Source organism: Oreochromis aureus, linkage group 23 (assembly GCF_013358895.1).
Source record: "Oreochromis aureus strain Israel breed Guangdong linkage group 23, ZZ_aureus, whole genome shotgun sequence".
Classification (NCBI taxonomy): domain Eukaryota; kingdom Metazoa; phylum Chordata; class Actinopteri; order Cichliformes; family Cichlidae; genus Oreochromis; species Oreochromis aureus.
This window is the reverse complement of record NC_052963.1, coordinates 17,356,941-17,378,892: the sequence shown is the minus strand read 5'-3', so window position 1 is coordinate 17,378,892 and position 21,952 is coordinate 17,356,941. Positions and strand designations below refer to the sequence as shown.

Sequence of the window (21,952 nt, the reverse complement as noted above, 5' to 3'; positions counted from 1 at the left end):
GATCCATGAAAGCATAGCAGATATGACGCATACGATTGTGAAAGTCTGTGTTAAGATTGACATGGGGTTAAATGGGGAAAAATATAAATCAGGAGATATTTCACAACCTTCATAAGTTTCACTTTGATTTGCTTCTTACTTTCACTTTTCCTCATAGCTTTTTTTTGTTGTAGTTGTTTGGTTTCGACAGATATCTGCACATGTGAAAAAGCTCAGCTTTTTACTTCTGGAGTTTCACCTAATGTAAAGGTGCTGACACCAGATCATGCACTTCTTTACTCAGCCACTAGAGGTTGCTTTACTTTAAAATTGAACTATTGAGGTTGATGTCGTGTACCGTACTCATACGTTGTCAACTATATTCTTTGTGATACAACCACTGGTCACGAGGGAAAATTTGTACTCCCCAGCTGGTTGGCAAGTAGTTACTATGGCTTCTGGCTGTTGCTAGGTGAAATTGTTTGCAAAGAGAGTGGACCTTTTTGTAATTGCTTTGGTTGGTCTTCTATGCTCTTAGATTGCATAGAAGACATAGACTTCTCTGCAAACTCAAACTTGAAAAGGCAGGATGCGAACCGAAAACGGTAAACGGTTGCTTTCAAAGAAAAAGTTATGCCTCAGTGGTACAAGTAACATGTTTTAAAAGGCAGGAATTCTACTTTGAAGGCTAACGCTGCAATGTTGTTTCAGGTCTTCATTGCACTTTTTTCCACCTTTTCACTACCACTCAGAGAGTAATTAACAAGTGTTTACAGACAACTCGCATGGTTCATGCAAACTGTGGGCAAATCTGCTTTGGTCTGTTGCAGATTCTGTCGATTGCCCACAGTTTGCATGATTGCTATTGGAATGAACATACTTCCCTAGAAACCAGTGGTTGCCAAGGGGTCACTGACTGGTCTCAAGGCCTGCATGACTGGGGCTTTAGCAATCAATTTGATAGTGACTGCCACTTGCCAACTGGTAGAGGAATATGAATTTTTCACTTGCAACTGCTGGTTGCCATATGGTTGTAGACCATTATCTAGGCTTGTTTGACTGAGGCCTAACTCACTTGACTTTACACAGGCACACATTCAAAAAGCTGGAGAAGTTACTGTCATATGACTTGGGGTCATGTAACTGAACCCTCAACAGATAACAGCTTGCACAGATGACAACTTTGGCTGTATTCTTTGATCATTTGTTAACTCCATATCAGACGTGTAGCACATAAGCCTGAGCTCACAAATTGATTCATCACATTAAATTGTACAAAAATGCTGACTATTTTAAATCTGATTTTGTAGCGTTTAACCTAAAATCTAATATTTGGAAAGCGATCAACACTGGCAGAGTGAGTTCCAGGAATTTATTGTGCACTAACTCTGAAAACCCACCAGCTAGTCTGCTTACTTGGCCTCTGTGAATGAGAGCCAGTTTTCCGGGGCTTCTGGTGTAGTCTGGATATTAGATAGCAGATAAAGAAAATTAAATTGCAGACTTCTTGTTCCATGTGCCATTGTTCACTCTGTCTACCTGCTACCTGTTCAGTAGAACTTGGACTACAAGCAGACCCCCAATGAAAACCAGAAAGAAATATCATCCCTTGCCTACAGATTCTTCATACTCATTTTCCATTATTTGCCACTCATAATCCCATCTGAAACCTTTATTTTCCCTTTCAAACAGGGATGTTAGCAGCTTAGCAGGTCTTGTTTGTTTGAGACAAGAGCATCATCATAACCAATAGAAATGATGGCCAAGACTGAATAATTACAAATGAAGCTGTTAACAGATACATAGCATAGTGTACAACTGGGTTTTCCTGCTGGCTGTGATAACTATATGCCCTTTTTTTATGAACCAGAAAAGCTACCCACAGTCACTCAAGAGAGCACACTTACACCATTACCATATAGTATAACTTATAATTATCCAAGTGGCGACACTGAGAACTATAATGTCTCATGTGAGGATTGTCTGGACAAACAGGGAGGGGAGGGGAGGTAAGAGGACACCTCTGAACACACACGTTTGCCTAATAATGTTGGATATTACACACATACTCAGCTAATACACAATCCAGAGGCCAGAAGACAGTGGCAAATGTTCAATGCCTTTACACACACATTTACTTGAGCCTATGCTAAAGTCTACTGGCAAACTCATTATTAAAAAAATAGACCCTTGTCCACTATTTCCATGGTAATCTGGCATGTTGTTGAACATGCACTATGACTGATACTTTTCAGAGCTTTTTGGTACGTTTTCTTCTTTTCTTTTCTTTTTTTTTTGTTCTCTCAGTCATATAAATCTTTTGCCTTTTCTCACAAGGTAATTAGCTCGACCCTGGACAGGGGTCTATTTTTCATGGCAGCCTGTCCTTCCTGACATGCTCTTTGACAAAGCACAGACCATCGTCACACTGCCCTCTCGATCCAACTCAAACATTCTGCTATGGCTGAAGTGCAATGATGTGATTGTCCCAAATAGGTCACGGGCCGCTGTCCAGTTGTGTTTCCCTTGTGAGATTAATTGCCGAGATAGTGTGTGTGTTTTGCCTGTGTGTGTGTGTGTGTGTTTCGTCTGTGTGTGTGTGTGTGTCTTGCAGGTGAGTTTCCAGGTTAGTGCACACACTGTGCTTGTGTATGATATGTGATATTGCTGAGGAAGCAGTAAAAAGAGTGCGGCCCAGTAACTGCTCTCTATGTGACATTTACAGAAGAAATCAGACATGTTTCCACCTCAGACCTCCAGCTGCCTCTGTCTTGGCTTGCAGTGCTGAACATGACTGCTAAATAATTCATCCTAGCTTCATCTCACATTACAATATTTTTCTCCACTGGAAGTGTTAGGACTTCTGCAATATTCAAAAATATACATTCAGGGATGTTGGGCTAAATGTTAACATTGTCATGACCAAGACAGCGTGATGATGATAGCAATTAGCTTAAAGTAACAAATACCATATGAACAAAAGTATTGGGCCACACATTTTAATTTTTAATTCAGATGTTTTCAAGTCCATTGCCACTGGGTTATAAAATCCGCACCTAGCCATGCAGTCTGCCTTTACAAACATTAATGAAAGAACGCATGGTTGTAAAGAGCTTGCAGAGTTTGGTAATAGGATGCCACAGTTTATTTCCAAGTTTATTTCTAAACATTATTCCTTCCTAGATATTTCACAATCAGTTGTAAGTGGTATTATTGCAAAGTAGAAGTTTTTAGGAACCACAGCAATGCTCTGCTGACTCAACAGCTGCAGCGCTTTAAACCTCCTCTGGTATTAACATAAGCATCAAAAATGTGCACCAGGCATTTTGTGGCATGAATTTCAATGGCCGAGCAGCTTCTCTCAGTCCGAGATGACAAGCTTCCAGCATCTTACTGCAGTCTTTTAGTGTAATAAAGTTTCGGCACTCAACCTCTGTCAGGAATTATTTTTGCACTCAAAGTAGCCTTAGGCTACATAGGCTACAGCTTTAAGGCCTTGAGCTTGGCATTGTGGCGATGTAATCTACTGTATAGGGATTTTTCAGGTTTTTTGAAGCCATTAGAAGAGCTACACCAAAAATGTAAACTTTGTGGTGGTTATAGCATTCATTGTTAGATTTTATAAATCCCTGTACTACACTGGGTCCAACTAGGTAATGTTAGAATATGTTACTCTGAAAGCAAATTAAATTGGTGGGCTGATGCATCAACACTGTACTGAGGAAAAGTGATTTTGGTTTGTGCTAAGCTGTAGTACACAGGACACTGCATTAAGAAAGGTGTGTATAAACCTTCAGATTTGAGCAGTTGTAATATACAGTTGCTGATCTTGGAGAGTTTAAAGAATTACATCATAGCACATCATGAAATGGCAGCACCAACAGTCAGTGTCCCTCGTGCTGAGTGCTGCCTCAAAGCTTCACTGGCAACGAAATGCAGACTTATGCAGCCCTTATGACAGTTTTCCAGGGATATGGTTTCCCCCCCATTTCATAAATATCCACAGTGCTACCATAAAGCAGAACTGTAAATGTAAAGCTTATTTCTCTTTTTAAGCGCACATGTAAATTATCTGTCCTGCCTTCCATTCCTGGTCACTGGATTAACTCCAGAAACAACTCTTGGTTTGTTCCAGGTTTTTGCAAAGTTGTTCAATAAAAAGCGATAGTAAAAGTAAAAGACCTGGGCTAGGTCATGGGAACAAAAGTATTGGATGTTTTGTTTTTTATGGGGGATTTTCCTCCTGTTCTTAAAGAACACTTTGATTTATTGCTAACACTGTTAATGAATACATTAATTATTATTATTACATTTATTTGGTGACACTGAGTGGCTTGAGTTGGAAGGAGGCTGGCTGTCAGTCGATTTCTCATACTATCAGTTCAAGGAAAAAGATTTGATCACTCCTCGTGTACTTCCCCTCTGCTGGCTGAAATGATTTAACCTCCTAAGACCCGAACTCTTTCATGGCATTCATTTTTAATTTCTCTTTGCTATTTGGGCTGATTGGAACCTGATGAATGTAAAAACAAAGAATTAATTGATTTTTTTTTCTTTTACCTGATTTTTGTTTCTGAGAAAAATTAGATCCACATATGAGGACATTCGTTTTAAATTTCAATAGAACAGTGGCAGTATCATGTCCTCGTAAGTGGATATCAGGCCCTTGTAGAGCAAAATTTTGTATTTTGGTCTAGACAACCCAAAATGTGATGTCCACATATGTGGACGCCACCTCCTAGGAGGACCTCTAGTGAGGACCTCTCACTCCAAAGAAAACGTCAACACTGACTCAGAAAGACACTCATATCACCGCGACAGTGAAGCAATTGGAGATGGCAGCTATTGTTTAAGAAAGAAATCTGCATCAGATGTAATTCTGGCTTCAGCTTGATACAATGCACATGTTTGGAGTCGCTGCCTGTTGGAGGTCAATGAAACATGAAGTGCAGGTTAGAATGGCTGTCCTGCAACATTTTGATTTACATCACTTCACATATAAACATCTACTTCAAGAAGAACTCCAGAGCTTGACTACTTTTGTCCATGTAAATGAAGCTCCTGGAAGCCTTCTGGGTTTCTAAAATCTGATAAGCGTTCTAAAGTGATGCCACTTGAGACGGGGTCAGTTGTGCTGAAGACTTTAAGTTTCCTCATGGACTCCGTTTTAAACACAACATGAGAATAGCGCAATAAAAATCTGCTGTAATGCAGTTGAAGGGCATCCAGAATCTTTTAAATCAGACATTATAAATTATAGAGTGACACTGACGCCTTTTCCCTGAACCCAGGGTGAGATTTCCTGTATTTGCTATCAGATTATAGGTCACCAGATTTCTCCAAGGAAACCAGCATAAACACAGTCAGACACTTCCATGTTGAAGCAAATTGTGATTGTCATTTTTTGGGGGGCTGCCAGTTTTCTGACTGACTGCCCAACTTCTCTTGGTAGTTCGTGCACTGACCTCTCTCGCTCCTGCTCCAGCAGGTTGGTGAACTCGTCACTCTTCTTTATGAACTCCCCGTGGTTCCTCTTCTCATCTTCCAGCTTGTACAAGGTCTGCTTGTGTGATTGTTCCACCATCAGCAGCTGCTCTAGCATCCGCCGGTGCGTCTCCCTCTGCTTCTCCACTAGCTTATCCAGCTGTGATGGGAGCAATAAAAAAACATCTGTCATGTCTGGACTGTACTGCATTGCTTGGACAGTGGATTAGTAGATTAGAGATTCTGAGTGACTGTTTGTTACCTCTGCCATGGGTTTTTCATAGATGTCTTCCTGGAAGACGTCACACTTGCCCTGGATGGCGTCTCTCTGCAGAGCTTGCAGGACCTTCTGTGGTGTGACAAAACCATATTTGGCCTCCAGCAGGGCCAAGTCGATCTTCTCTGCCTTCAGCACCGTGATCACCTCATCTCTGGCCTGCAGTGAGAGAAGAAAAGGAATGTGGCTGGTTTGAACTTCGTATTGCAGGATTAATATGCAGAGGAATAAACTGTTTTCCTGCTAATGTGCAGCAACAAGACAGCAAGAGTGTAGGTTCTGCAGTTACCACGGATTGTATAGAAACATTGTGGAGCACTGTTGCAGTAAATTGACAAATATATTAGGAATTTTGATTTTAGTGCATACATCCATCTTCTGCCGTTTATTTGTGTCTACATCACAGGGACAGTAGTCTAAACAGAGAAGCCCAGACCTCCCTATCCCTGCCCACCTCCCCTAAATTTTCCAGGGGAACTACAAGGCATTCCCAAGTCAGCCGAGAGTAATCTCTCCAGCATGTCCGGGGTCCTTCCTAGGGCCGTCTCCTAGTGGCACATGCCTTGATCAACTCAACTAGGAGGCCCCCAGGAGGTATCCTGGTTAGATGCACAAATCACCTAAACTGGCAGCTCCTGAATCGCTGAGTTCCTCAGTCTATCTCTAAGGCTGAGCCCAGCCACCGTTTTGGAGAGAGCTCATTTCCACTGCTTGTATCCACGATCTCATTCTTTCAGGCGCTACCCAGAGCATTTGATTTTTTGTTCAAAAATACATTTTTTTACATATTCATGTAATTAAAAACAAACATAGATGTGGCATTACCAACTGGTATGGGGCTGACCTTATGTATACTTACAATAAACTCAGAAGTACAAAAACAGTCAAAATTGGCAGATAAATCACAGAAATATTGAGCATTTTTCACTCATTAACATGAGCCAAACTGATTAAATCTAAAAAGAAATGAAACAGACCAAGGCTAAACACCACCATTTACAGGATTACTGTTTCCTGTATAGATTCACATGCCAGAAACCCACACAAGGGGTTTCTCTGCGGTGAAACATACTGAGTAAGTTTCAGAAGCTATGCAAGCTATAGAGGGCCAGTGAGGGACCCAGAGTGAAAGCTGAGTGAATGTCGAGCCCAACAGCCAGACTCTTAACTTCAACAGGTAACAAGCAGATGAGCAGTCAGGCTGCAGCCTTCCTTTCTACCTGTTCACATTTCTAAAGCAGAATCACTGTGGCGATTGCTTTTTTTGTGCTGGTTTTCATCTTTGCTTTGTGCAGCCAGCTTTGTATTCTACTAAGAGAGAGATCTTAGAGACGTGTGTGTGTCTGCATTAGGGATTTGTGTTGGTGTGTGGGGTTTGTAGCCTCAGGTTTATATTGTTAAATGGTGATTATGAGACAGTGTGTTTCAGTTGTTTTACAAAGTACCATTGGAGTAATGTAACCAGTAGCAGGAAGAATTACTTTTTGCCGGGAGTAATTAAGTTAGGTACTGTATTACTTTCAAGAAAAGTGTTCAGTGTTATATTTGTAAAAATTACTTTTTTGAGTAACGACTCCAACACTGATCACAACAAAGAGGAGAAATACCTCAACAGACGTGAAAACATTTGACCCACAGCATGCAATTCTTTTCATGAGTGTAACTTCTTTATTGCTGCTTAGCGATGGTGGTGACTCTCAAAATGGAGCCAATGAGAATCGATAAGGGAATTGATAAGGAATCAAATGAATAACTGATATTAATAATGGAATCAATATAAATTCTTATCAGTTTCCATCCCTACTGCCAGGCAATTCTCGGCTCTAGTGTAGGAAACAGGAAGTAGCCTCAGCTGTCAGCTGTCTGTTAACACAGACCAACTTGAGAGCGCACTGCGCGCTAAGCCAGGGGCTGGTGCCATGTCTGCAGGCCTATCTGCTGCTTTAATGGTTATATGTTGTCTGGGCTAAATCCACATTCACCTAGTCATCTCTACTGTTTGGATTACCTGTAGCTCTCCTTCAAGCAAACTCAGAAGAAAGACAAGGTCATCACGGGAAAGGTCCCTGCCCTTCTCCCTTCGACCACCCTTGGCAGCGCCGCTGGCACTGCTGCTGCACCCACTTCCTCCTGCGCTGGTGCTCTTCTTGGGAGTCTTGTTGTTCCTCTGAATGGTGCCGGTGTCATCTGGTGGCTCGCGGTGTCGACCGCGACGCTCTGCCCTTCCAGAGGGCTCGTCTCGCTCTGCAGATCTCTTGCGAGTGTCTGCCTGCTGCGCCAGCTTGGCCTTGGTTACATCCTCCAGACTATTGCTGCGGGATCGCATGTTCGTCTACCTGTTCAGTGAAAGACAGGAACACGCTTGTTACTGTCTGTATGCAGATAAATGTACATTTATATATTTGTCTTTTCTGTCATTCGTCTCACGGGACAAAATTGGCCAGACAAAGACTCCAACTCCAAAAAACTCAGATGGGCAGTTTTGAAACAAGTGAAGAATTGCATAAAGTTTTGACCTTTAACTGTATTTTTATTAGTTTTACAGCTTTTCCCCCATGACCATTCATTCATATTACAACAGATAGTAATAGATAAGGAATTAAACAACAAAAACCTTTTTGTTTTGTTTTTTTAACTACAATGATCCACATTATTATTATTATTATTATTATTATTATTATTATTACATTAAAAGAGGACATCTTCTGTGAATTACCACAAAAAGTTTAATGGCATGTCATGGCAACGAGCTACCAGGACTTCTTCTGCAATTTTACACATTTATTACGTATAATTTTTTGCGTGTCATGGTGACAGCTTTCTTTCATTTACTACAGTAGCTTTGTTGCAGGAAATCTGAGATGTACATTAGGACTTTCACTTCTTTCTCTAATACAAACATATCTCAGGGATTAAGGGTGTAGTTAAACTTCTTTATACCAATAGAAAGGGGAGTCTCACTGGTCCGGCCCACTTAAGATCAAAGTGGGCTGTACAGTGAGTTTGACATCCCTGATTAAGGCCTTAGTGGGTAATGGTGCCATTTAAGAGCCCTCGAATGCTTGATGGGTGCACTTGCAGGACTGGTTCTGCAAGCATATTTAAAGAGGGCAGAGGAACAATGAAAATAGTCCACCAAAAGTACTCATTCAATGACAGGAAAAGTGTTTAAGAGGGGACCTTTCTCATCAGTGTCTTGTCTGTATCCTGAAGCATGTTTTTATTAACATGCTGGACTCCGCAGGGAGATCTCATCACACACAGCAGATGTAACCTGTCATCGTCCAGAAGTAGGTCATAAACTAGACCTGCATCCAGTTCCATATTTGCAATGCGTACAGCGCGGCGGCATGTCGTCATTCCCTACTGTGTTATTACTAGTCACTCAGCGGAATTGATTCATCATCACCACGTCGTACCACTGGCCACAAAGCCCGATTAGTCCACCAATTTTCTGACAGCACCAGAACCGTTTTTGGACCCGGGACCTTTAGTCCTGTCGCAGCGAATTACCCAGAACTGCTGACAGTCATTAGCAGCTGGTGAATTTTCCCAGAAAGTGCTTTATTTCTTTCTTTCTTTTTTTACCTAGAAAAAGCAGCCAAAATCAGTCAGACCCCTGAGTTCTGTATTCTTAATGTGTACCTACTCTGTTAGTTTTACATATGATGATAGGTGGGCCCAGAGTGTGGTTAGAAAAAGGGTTAACATTAGGGTAGATGATGGTGTGTGCTGTGAATAAAAAGCATTGTGGCTACCTACCAATGTCTGTTTGGCATATACAGTGTGCCTTTGTGGCATCTGGTTCATGAATGGGCTATTCAGGGGCTCATTGACTATGACAAATCAAACTATGATAAATAGATGAATGCAAGCTACAAGCTTGCAGGCAAAGAAACCCCTTTGAAAGCTCTTTTGCCAAGTAATTTATTACTTTTTCAGCATTATGCTCGGCTAAAGTAAATATATTCAAAAGACAAACCAGAACTGAAACATGCTGAGACTCATTTCTGTTTGATGTGAGAGAGAATAAGCTGCCCAAAGGCATTACATCATAATTCATCCGGCTCCACTCACATCAAAATGAGTCCAACTAACTGAGCTCAAAAGTGGCAGTTCTGGCTAACAGACATATTTCACAACAGTATACTTGGTTACATTTATTTTGTAATTTGTAACTGAGCAACATAACATAATGCAATACTGTACTCCTGGTAAATAGATATGAAAGGGACAGTGACAGAAATACTGGGATTAGAGTATGTTGATTTTCTTTGAAGGGGAACCAACTAAAGCAGCTCGAAATGACAGCAAGGACAAGGGAAAGGGAGGTAAGATGCTATTAATAAATAGTTAATAACAGAACAAGTTATATATATAGTACAATATATATAGTATAGAAAAAGTCTTAAGCCACCCTTCATTTCTCTATAATTTGCTAGAAAAATCTGAGATGTGTGCAGTGAGTTATTGAAACGTGCAAACATACATGATTTTTTTTTTTATGTTTGACTGATTCGTAGGTCAGATTTAAGTGGCTTAACACACAAAGATTATCTGAAAATTGTCAGGTACAAGGACTGGACTGAAAATGAGTGAAAAAGCAGCCAGTGTCCAAAGAAAAATGTTAAAGGACCTTCAGAAAATCTGGAGGTCTGACTCATTGGAAGCAATGAAGGGTAGGTCAAACCTTTTGTACAGTACTGTATGTAATGAAATACTAAAAGTCCATCTTTCATCGACATTGTGCTGTACTTAAATCACGAGTAAAGACATGGTAAAGAATGACAACATATCTGAAGGAGACTGTCAGCTGGGCACCGCTGAATGCCAAAAGTCAAGGTGTCAGAGTAAAATCATTCCAGCGCCCGCTGTTTTATCAGATCCTGTTACTGTTTAGATTTCAGACACACAGTTTGCAGTAAAAACATGTTTGTAGCTTTTTGCTGCTTTATAAGATTTAAAACTGTCTTTAAAGTGCGGATTAAAACGAGTAGAGTCAGCCAACTTCTGAGCTTACCACAATCGTATCTTACATGTTTTTTTTAAACATCAAGGCAAAATGTTTGTGTAGGTGTGTGCCCCATTTTTTAAAGCTCCAGTCAGAAAAGCTGAGTCACCGACCATATCCCACTGCAGGCTTATGTTTTTTAAGAGGATTCCCACATTTTTAAGTGGCTTAAAAATAAAGATAAAAAATCCTCGCAATACAGTCAGGTACAAGGACTGGACTGAAAATGAGTAGCCTGGAGAACTGTTGCTCAAGACCACTTTAGAAGTTACAAGAAAGTCTGACAGCTTGGAAGCAAAGTATGAAGAAATGAGAGCTGGGTCGGGATTTTTAATTACAGTACAACACTGTGCAAGAGTAGTTTTAGGTGTTTCAGAGTCATTTAGGTTAAATTTTATCTCAAGTTGCCTGACCAGGAAAGCCACTGCATTCACTGCACCTATAATAAAACAGTTTCCCCTTCCATTTGTGTTAAATACAATTCTACTGAAAGCATTTTACATACAGTGAACATCTACTTAGAAAACAGAAGATCAACTTTAGGGCTGTGCATGTGTATTAAAAATTACAGATCACACTAGATTAAAAAACAACAACAACAACAACAACAACAACAACAACACACATACCATGAAAGTTACAAAAGTTATTATTTTAGCCTATGTCATTCCAGCGTTGTGCTCCTCCATCATCTTACCAGGATGTCTGGCCCAACAGCCATATGTCTGAGTGTGGCTCAGCTACACCTGCACAGCTTATTTGGAGACACCCCAGCTACACCTAGGCTTGTGATGTGTGCCTATGTGCGCTCTGTTTGAACTGTATCTGCTTACTATTTAACACAAAGTTCAAGTCGTATTTTTAATCCTAATACGGCCCAATTGGAACACAGAAAGAAACAGTGTGTTTGACTCGACTCCTGCAGTTCGTGTCCAGCCTCTGTGTGAGGCCCTCTGACAGTTTATGAGTAAGAAAGATGGCTGGCTGATTGCATTGTGCACACTCTAGGCAAGGCGCCACATGATTCAGAGCTGAGGTAATTCCCTGCAGTCTAAGACAGACTCCACATCGGCTTACTCAGAGATCTGGGCTACAGGCGATAGACAGAGCTCTTCGAATGTGTGAGCAAGTGTGTCTGTGAAGAATTAAGTAATGTGCTTGCAATATGTAAAGCAAACACGCGGTTCAGCCTGTGTCATCAGAACAGTAAGTGTCCTAATGAAACGCAGCTATTAGTCACTACAGCACAACTGCAGCCTGTTCAAGTTCACAAATGCAAGATACATATTTGGGGCTGGAGAGCGCAGATTTGATCTGGGATTGCGCAACAAATCCAAGGGTCACAGACACGTAAAGCCCTGCTGGGATTCTTACATGTGCAAGTATCACGTATCTGCAAAATTTCCAAGATGGATCAGAAATACATCACATACTTCATAAAAAAAATGAAAATGTTCACTGAGGGAACGGGAAAATAGCTCAGGATCGGATCGGATCTGATGTTTCTCCAAATCAGTCCCCTGCAGTCCTGGTGGGAGTCAAATAAATGAGTTTTGAGATCAGCGTTGTATCTCTGGTGAGTGATGACCCTGATTTTTCTGATCTGTATTATTGGTTACAGGAAACCAAGATGAAAGCAGAGGAATCTTTGGAAACATTAGAAAGGGTGCGCGAAAGCAAGCCGGCCAGCTGTGCTGATGTATTTTTAAACAGATGGGAAACTAATTTGTTTGACTGTAGTTACACAGCACAAAACACCTTTCTTTTTTCTTTCTAAATGCAAGGGGGTAAAAAAACAAACAAAACGATTTGATGGAGCAGACTTCGGCTGATCGATGTGATAACACTGGAGTTAATCGCTGTTAACTGTTAAAATCCCATCATCTGCTCTGCAGGATCAGCAGCACCGTCCAAATCTAAACAAACACAGGATGTAAATAGACTTTGGAAGGCAGCAGTGCCAAGAGAAAGCAAAGCTTACAAACAAAGCAAGAAAAAACTAACAAAAACAAAAAAAAAAAGATGCTGTTTGGAAATTTTTTTCAGGCCTTCCTTCACCCGAGGAGTCGGAAAAACAATAGCTCTCAAAAGCTGGTGTGAGGCCATATTTTCTCCATGACATTGTTGTTGTCAGCAGAGAAGGTGTGAAGACCAAGTTCCGGTAACTGGTCACCATGTGTGGACAGAAACCTTGGATAACCCTGTCAGGACCATTTTAGTGAATGAGTTTCTATCGTGGGGGGCGTAGGAGGGTTAGCCAGGGCTTGAATCCACCATCTGGCCGGGGCCTTTCTCTGTGGAGTCTGCCTTTGTTACCCCTGCGATGGACTGGTGACCCGTCCAGGGTGCTCCCTGCTTCTTACCCTATGGTAGCTGGGATCATCTCCAGCACCCCCGTGACCCTTGATTGGATAAGCGGATGAATGGATGGGTGGGAGTTTCTGTGTATAGCCAAAGTATAACTGGGGAAAACTTTGACTGTGTTCAAAGCCGAAAACCAGTTCAGACCTGTCAATATTTCAGATGAAGTCATCGTATTATCCAACTGTCAACCTGCTCAAGCTATCGTGTTTCTACCTGCGATTCTCATATAATAACAACAGATCACCATTTCCATCTGCCGAAGTGCTTATTGACACAAACAGCATGAATGAACGGGCGTGCGACATGTGTGAAACTGCCCAGGGATGACTTAACCGCGCTTTGTCCTCTCACTAATCCCATCCAACCAGAGTAAGGCGTGCTTGTCAGCGCGCTTTGAATAAACTCCACTCATTTTTCATTTTGTGAGCGAAGATCAGCGCCAGGAGTTGATGTTATGATTAACAGGTGCTCAGATCTTATGCAACACAGTTGGCCGCTCAGTGTGCTTTTTGGCAATAAAGACAAACACACTAAAAGAGAATCACTCAAGCACAAACACAATTGGACACAGAGGGAGAATTAATAGGTGTGTGTGCATGTCTGTGTGCGTTTGGTTTAAACATCTCAACAGCTTCTCATTTTGAGGTGTGTATACACTTACATGTGGGTGTGTACCCACACACAGAGCCCATGCTGGCACAGCTTCCTGATATAATTTGGCTAAGTGGTGTTTTGAGCTAAACAGTGAGTAAGCTAAAACAACAACAATCTTAGTTTTCCAGCTTGTAGACATAGACTGTATATAAAAGATGGGTGTGAACCACCATGACACCACCTGTTGGTTGGTGAAGATGCCATCTTGATATTTTGAAGTTAAATGTGACGAGCGATGACAAACCGTGAAGCTGAGGGGTGTTGCAGGCTTACACAGTAGTGGATTTTCAATCACCACACAGCCCCGCCCTAAATCACAAGTTGCTTTATCATCTTTGGGAGCAGACTTCACTAAATGAACATGGCACTGAGTTAATGTAGAGGTGAAGTGGGTGCATCCAACTATATACCACTAAAGAAGTCTATACTGAGGTCATTAGTCCAGTGGGGGTCACTTTCTCATCAACCTTTAAGCAGCCAGAGTCATTTCCCCTGGCTAACTGTCAGAAAGAATGAAATTTTAAAAAACTTCTGCATTCATCTCATATTAGCATTTATTTACACAAGAGCATAACTGATGGAAATTTTAATTAATTTTGTGGGTATCTGGGCATCAATTAAATAAATAATTAGTGGACAAATTTACATTTAGGCCTATAACCATTAATACCAATTAGCCTAACCCCATGTGTGTTTTTGGACTGTGGAATTAGGCCTGTCTGGGAGAACATGCAGCAATGTGAACCCAGGACCTGCTTGCCACCCCACCAGGAACAGGCCACAGGGTGGAAATGTTAATGTTAAATGTTAGTTATGTCTTTTTATATTTGTTGTTTTTGAATGCTCTTAATTTGAAAAGTTATTATTATTTCTGTTGTCTTTATAGATCACACTAAAATGAATAAACAAAATTTTAAAAAAGTTTCTCAGTAGAAAGAATGCGAAGTAACAACGTTGTGGCCCAAGCTCACAACCCTTCACATGAAGTTCACCATGCAACAACTGAAACTGAATTTAGATGTACAAAACCATAAATAGTTAAAGTTCAGCAATATTAGTTTAAGTGGTGAAAACATTGTGTGGATGTCTGCTCACAACCAAAAACAAATGCATTTCATTTCTTTTTTGCAGTAATCTGCTCTTAATTTGTAATCTATTCTATCTGGAAACAATGTTGACACCCATCCATCTACGGTTCAGTTTTTGTAGACAACAACAAGCAGTTTTGTTGGACAGTCATCATCTGGGCACCCCAAGAGTCTGTATTCAATCTAATTCAATTCAGTTCTGTTTTATTTATATAGCAACAAATTGCAACAACAGTCACTTCAACACGTTTTTGCAAGGTAAAGACTCCACAGTACTAGAAAGAAAACCCCAAATCAAACGCCCCACTATGACAAAACACATGGCGACAGTGGAAAGGAAAAACTCCCTTTCAACAGGAAAAACCCTCCAGCAGAACCAGGCTCAGAGGGGGGAGGCCGGGTGGGGAAAAGTAGAGACAGGAAAAAAGACAGACTGTGGAAGAGATCCAGAGATTATTAATATCTAATGATTAAATACAGAGTGGTGTATAAACACAGAGAGAGTTTATCGTAATCCATCCAACAGCTGTTGAAAAATGCCACGACATTAAAATTAATGGTCTAATATTACCACCAAGTCGTTGGCAGGGGATCCATCGGGTCCTCAGGGCTGCGTGGTGAGGCCTCCATGGATTGGGTTCACTCTCACCCATCGCATGAATGATTGATCTGATGGAGATGTGAGGGGACTGGCAGCCAGGTCAGTGTTGTCTGCATTTGGTATTTTCCTGCTGCCACTGTGGAGTCCCATTGCCATGAGGCATGGAGTTGATATCTCCTTATATTGAACCCCTTTAGCCCCGCTGCTATTATATTTTATAACACTGATCATTAGTTTTACGGGGATGATTTGCACCTTTTATTTGTTTCTTTTACTGCTTTTATGTATTGTGGACATTTTATGCTTTGCCTGTGCTTACTTTATGTCTACAGGATACCTGAATTTCCCTGAGGGGATTAATAAAGTGTCAAGCTATCTATCTATGAGCTTGTTTGGACATGTGGTGTGTTTCACAGTAAGACTCAAGGTTTACTTCACCTGTCAGTGGTTTTAATGTTGGGGCTGATCTGTCTGGAGCCAATGATGTACTGACAAACTGACAGACGAACACTGGCGTCCATTCTGGTGTGGCGCTATTAATGAAAAGAGCTAAATTATTTAGTCATGAGTTCTCCCCCCTGCCTTTCCCGAGGCCCTTCCATTACCTTGTGCTCTCATTAGGCAAAGAGGACGATGTCCGAAGCCAAAAGCAGAGCTGTTACTGGAAACAGTTGGCAGTTTAGTCTTGTCTAGCAGAGACCACCAAGGTTTCTTTGACTTCCTACCAGGTCAAAAGGCTCATTCATTCAAAGAGTTTTTACGCAATGAACTCACCAAGCCAGCCAGCCAGCCAGGCAGTCACTAACTCATAAAGCCTTATAAGGCCAGTTATAATGGCCATTAAGTTATTTTATCACACATGTGAATTCGTCAAAAAGCGATTAGGCTTATTATTATGGAGCTTTATGATATTAGGTCTTTTCTAGGACTGCTGGGACTCACAATCTTAGACCAGGCCTGTTCTGTGCCACATTAAGGCACGAGAAAAAAAAGCCTTTCCCCAGATGTTATTCAGCCTTTTAAGAAAACAACTCATCAGGGCATCAGGACTCTCTTCTATAAGCATTTGGTATCCCTGAAAGATAAAAGAGGCCTTTTTTTTTTTTTACTGAAGTGATGACTTCACTTTTTATGTGTGTTGGAAGTGAAGCAGAGGAAAAGGGCCATTAAAGTCGCTGGGGTGAAAGGTGAGCAAACAGGTGTGCTACAAAGAGAAGGTACCTCACTCTTTTCCAGCCAAACACACACACACATACATTGAAATGCAAACAGCAAGCTGGTGGCATGCGAGCAGAAATCTCGCAGACACACACAGAACATATGCATGCGTGCACACACCCACCGCTGCAAAGACACACACACCGAGAAATTACAGAGAAAATTCCTGCAGCCTGACATCACGCTGCTGTCGGGATGATTGAGGGGAAGAGAAATGCAGATCAAAAGAGAGCAGAGAAAGGGAAGAGAGGGGTGGGAAAGATGGAGGGGCAGCAGTTTATCCTCTGGAGGATCTTCTGGTAGTGTGCAGCTTACTGAACAGAGTGTGGACTAAATCACCACTTAGAATCACTTTAAGAGGTAACCTTTCCCAAATCCCACTGGATTTGGATGGAACATACCCAGTGTTACTAAAAAAAAAAAAACAACAGCTTTTTCGCTTATCGTGGTTCCTAAAAAGCTTTGACACAGATGTTTTTCATTCAGCGCAAACAGAATTGTCAGTGTTAGCCGGGTTACAGATTAAAATACCTCTAAACCAGGACTGGGAAAAATCATTTCAGCTTTGAGGCAGCAACAGGTTAGCTTACCTCAAAAGCTTCTATTAAAAAGAAACAACAGATGTTAAATGTGAGGTTTCTGTAACTATAAGCTGTACAAAAACAGTCGTTCCCAGCATGAGGCTGCTTTTTTTACAGTGGACTCCAACAATCGTGGATTTTGGCATGGTTGTCGGACTATTTCAGAAACTGTTGAACTACTGGGATTTTCCCACACAACCATCTCTAGGGTTTATAGAGAAAGAGAAACTATTCAGTGAGCAGCAGTTCTCTGGGAGAAAATGCCTTGCCGATGCCAGAGGTTAGAGGAGAATGACTGGGCTGTTTCAAATAACAGGAAAGCAAAAAGGAAAAAAAAAACAAAACCCTCAAAAAAATCAACTCGTTACTACCAAGGTATGCTGAAGAGCATCTCTGAAACAGATGGGCTGCATTAGCAAAAGACCACACCATCCTATCAGCTAAGAAGAGGATATTGAGAATTTCATTTCAAAATAGAAGCCCCTCAAACTTCGCTAGCGTAGGAATGTTTTTGGCAACATTATTACACCCAGTGCAGTAACCAACACAGGCAGTGTCGTGACTTGATATATCATTGTTTTGCTTAGATGAGCTCAAGCTCAAGTTTGACTTAACTGAAAATAACATTTTACAGCTGCTGTCTTATTACTCAACAGCATTAACATTTACCACAAATTGTATTTACAAAGATCAGGACATTGTACAAATGTTCCTGCAATTTTACAGCAGTTCCTTTACTGTAAAGAGGAAATTCTATTTATTCTACTCCCAGAAGATGGAAAAAAATTACTCTTTGAACCATTAAAAGTGATGATGTGAAATAGAAAGTTGTTCTCCATGGAGGGGAAATTCATAATGAAATCCTTGAAGAATTTACTTAACGCTGTGCATTATCACACATAACTGTAACATGTCACTTATTTTTAACACCACCAGAGTTTGGTGTAATCAAAGTCCAGTTTTAGTGTTTGGTCCCAGCTATGCTGTTCTTTCATGTCACTGTATAAGTCTGTTTATTGCATTAGTTATTATAAACTCTGCATGCATTTCTGCTGAATGATGTCACGGCATCTTCGTTTTCGATCACACGCATCATTATTCACAATCATAATTATGCGTTTTCGTGTATGCAAGGCCATGTGCTCTAATAGCAAAAAGGAACACATATAATTTGAGGGTCAGCGATGATTAAACTGCAAACACATTTGGAGCCAAAGAAGGTCACAATGCCGTGAGATCCCAAATCAGCGCTTTTCCTTTTAGCTCAAACTTAGTTGCACCAAAAAAGGGATTTTGATGTTTATATGTGTTTATTTTATGCCTAATATCTTTGCTTATATTGGTAAACAGACTGCTGTAAACAGGATTTACAACGGATTGCACAGTGCATAAAGAAATAACCTGTTTTGAAATGATCTTCTTGACCTTGTGTTATTGTCACCTACAATATCTTGATAGAACTGTGCTGTTTCATTTGTTGCCATTTCTGCTGCCCTCTCGGTCAGATCTCCTTTGAAAAAGACATTTTAATGTCAGTGACACTTTTTACCCAGATAAATAAAAGATATATAAACGTCACTCTACATCAAGTTGATTTCAGCTTCTCCCTAGTGACGGAGATGTCCTTTCTGGCTCATAATGAGAGATATATTATACACAATCAAGCCATTTACAACATCTCAAATACCGGAAATCACTTTTTTGCCAGAAAGGAGAAAAAGCTATGGTGGCCCTAAAAGGTCAAACAGACTGCAACTTAGAAAACGCCAGTAAATAGGGGAAAAAATGCCACAAAAGTGTGTTGTTGTGGGGGTTTGTTGTTTTTATGTCTATTTTCATTGTTTTATTTAACTTGAGTTGTGTTTTGTTGTACAACGTTTTTCTATTTGCTGCTCTTTCCTTGAGTGACCTCTCAGGGCCACCACAGAAACTACTTATAGCATTTTTTTAAATCAAAGATTAAAAAAAAAATACTTGACAAAAATACAGAAAGACTCAATGAAATAAATAAAAAGCACCTCTCAAGACAGTGAGCTTCACAGCTGTTAGCAGAGGTCTGCTGTTTTGTATTTAACTGTTTAAGAGTGTACGAGTTTAGAGGCCAATAATGTAACAAAAGTCAGCGAGTTTACACCGAAACAGCACCTAGGTGTTTTACTCATATACAGGCACACATACTGTGTGTTAATGGCCACAGTAATACCCATTAAGGGGCAAATAGGCACCTCTAGAGAGGACAGGGACACTTTTAAACTGTGGAAAAAAAAGGTGTGGGTCCTCTTGAGAAAAGTGTTTCCATTATAAAATAAAAATATACGTCTAGTGTTTCTACTCATACTGCTTCATTTAAAGTGTTATTAAACACTGTTAAATAGGTCAGCACCCAGAGAAAGGCTGTCAGAGAGTAACACGCTCAGCTGGAGGGGTTTCCTTCGCCAGTCCAAGAGAAACAGTGAAATGTTTACAAACAGTGCGGTTGCCGCAGCAACAGGTAGCGACCAGCATTCGGGCCTCGAGGCTGGAAGAGGTGCCGTAAAACCGTTGAAGATGTTTCCTGCGAGGATTAGTGTAAAGCAGCAGGAGAAGCAGTTTTGGGAATTCCTCTGCACTGAAGTCGTCCACAGCTTCAGGCACAAGCTGTAACTCCTCCAGAGCGGCGGAGGAGTTACGCTCGGAGACGAATTGAGATGTTTCAGCTCAGATGTAGGCATGCTGGTTTTTGTAAAGCAGCAGGGTGGATGATGGCGACTTTCTGCTGCAGGGCTTATGGCTGCTGAAATGTGCGTCTAATGAAAAAGAGCACGGTTGGGCATTTTTTTCTTATATCTAGGCCTCCTCTCAGCGGGATGATGCAACCCAATGAAATGTTTGGACTGGCCAGAAACTGTAACAGTGTCATCTTAGCACGTTTCCAATACATGGATTATGCCGCAGAGACAGGCATCAGATTCAGTAATAATCTAGCATTTCACAAGTGGAGCACTGATGATGCTTTTTACTGGTATCGACTAGAGAAAAATAGCTCTGCATGCACAGTCATGGTGAATATCTGTTATTTGTTTTGGGGTTTTTTGGCATCAGTTCTTGTTGGATTAGTAAAAATGTGCTGCCACTCTGCTGCACAGTGGGCAGCAGGGACGTATCTGTTCATCAACAGGGGGCGCCATGCTGCCATTCTGGGTACATCCAGTTGAATATTCCAAATGTGATTCGGCATATTCAAAGTCAAACCTGGGTTTTCTGAATGTAAATGTAAAAAAGGGGGCACACAAAAGAAAACATTTAAATCTGCAGGATCAGTGTTTCTTTTTTCTTTTTTTTTAGGGATCTGCACGATGAAGAATATTGTTGATGGAGAGATTTTAGTGTTTTACAGACATTTGGTGTTGATGAAATAAGGTACTCATACACATGGATGACTCAAGAAAGTGCCGGGAACATTTTGATCCATGTTAACATGAAAGCATCACAGAGCTGCTTCAGATTTGTTTGCTGCACATTCATGATGTGAATCTCCCGTTCCACCACATCCCAAAGGTGCTCTACTGGATTGAAACCTGGTGGCTGTGGAGGCCATTGGAGTACAGTGAACTCTTTGTCATGTTCAAGAAACCAGTTTTAGATTATCTGAACTTTGTGACATGGTGTGTTATCCTGCTGTAAGCAGCCGTCAAAATGGGTGCACTGTGGTCATAAAGGGATGGACATGGTCAGCAACAACACTCAGGTAGGCTGTGTTGTTGTCTACCTGAGTGGCGCACTTTGGCGCACTGAGGGGCCCAAAGTGCGCCAAGAAAATATCCTCTAGACCATTACACCACCATCCTGAACTGCTGATACAAGGCAGCGTGGATCCATGCTTTTATGTGTTTATGCCAAATTCTGAACATTTCCTGTTCTTACTGACTGACGTGGACCTAATGTGGTCTTCTGCTGCTGGAGCCCATCTACTTCAAGGTTTGACATATTGTGCATTCAGAAATGCTACTCTGCAGACCTTGGTTACCGTGGTTATTTGAGTTACTGTTGTCCCCTATCACTTTGAAACAGCCTGACTTCCTTTGCACTCATTATCTGCAAGCCACTTGTGTCGACTTTGGTAATAAACGAAGTGAGAAGTAGACTTCTGTCCTCAAAATCTTCCATGCAATCTGACTTTTTTTGCATCCAAAGGAGTCACCCTCTGCTGGTCACTAGTAATGAAGCAGGTTCAGTGCTTCTCCATTGGCTTCACTATTCACACCCATATAAGCAGTCTATGGCCAAAACACTGTTCTCCAAATGATGAGCTCATTCAGGTAACACGTATAAAAAACAAGACAGGGAAGGAGATTAATCCTCTGGGAAAACAGATGAAGAGCATTAGTTTACATTTAAAGGAATAGGGGAGAAGGCCCGAGTTGGAAACATGAAATGCGGTCGAGCATACATGCAGTTTGTTTCAGTTGCTGCTCTAAATGTGTAAATGCACGCACAAAGACACACACGTACTGTATTCTGCCTGGTATTAGTCTGTATTTGAGCAACTGTGGTGCCAAGAGGATATCTTTCTCATGACCTCACGGCTGGCTTCAAATGTTGCGTTTTACAGTGTGTGTGTTTGTCTGCATGAAGGCGTGAGTAATATCTTTAATTGTCTAGGTCTTCACTGTATGTCAGAGATTTGCTGTTGTTCTTCCTCACGTTGAGGTCTGC

The 21,952-nt window shown here is 41.1% G+C and overlaps 1 protein-coding gene across 1 annotated transcript in view; it reads right to left on the bottom strand.

Annotated features, from left to right (window-relative positions):
- Positions 1 to 863: 863 nt before the first annotated feature.
- The window catches only part of LOC116312242 (filamin A-interacting protein 1-like), a 34,249-nt gene continuing 13,160 nt past the window's right edge, over positions 864 to 21,952 (bottom strand). Inside the window, exons 2-5 of the mRNA XM_039607024.1 lie at positions 7,749 to 8,076; positions 5,726 to 5,899; positions 5,445 to 5,623; positions 864 to 960 (exon numbers count right to left, since the gene is read on the bottom strand). Coding sequence (XP_039462958.1) covers positions 864 to 960; positions 5,445 to 5,623; positions 5,726 to 5,899; positions 7,749 to 8,066 — 768 coding nt within the window. The 5' untranslated portion in view covers positions 8,067 to 8,076. The remainder of the gene's footprint in view (positions 961 to 5,444; positions 5,624 to 5,725; positions 5,900 to 7,748; positions 8,077 to 21,952) is intronic.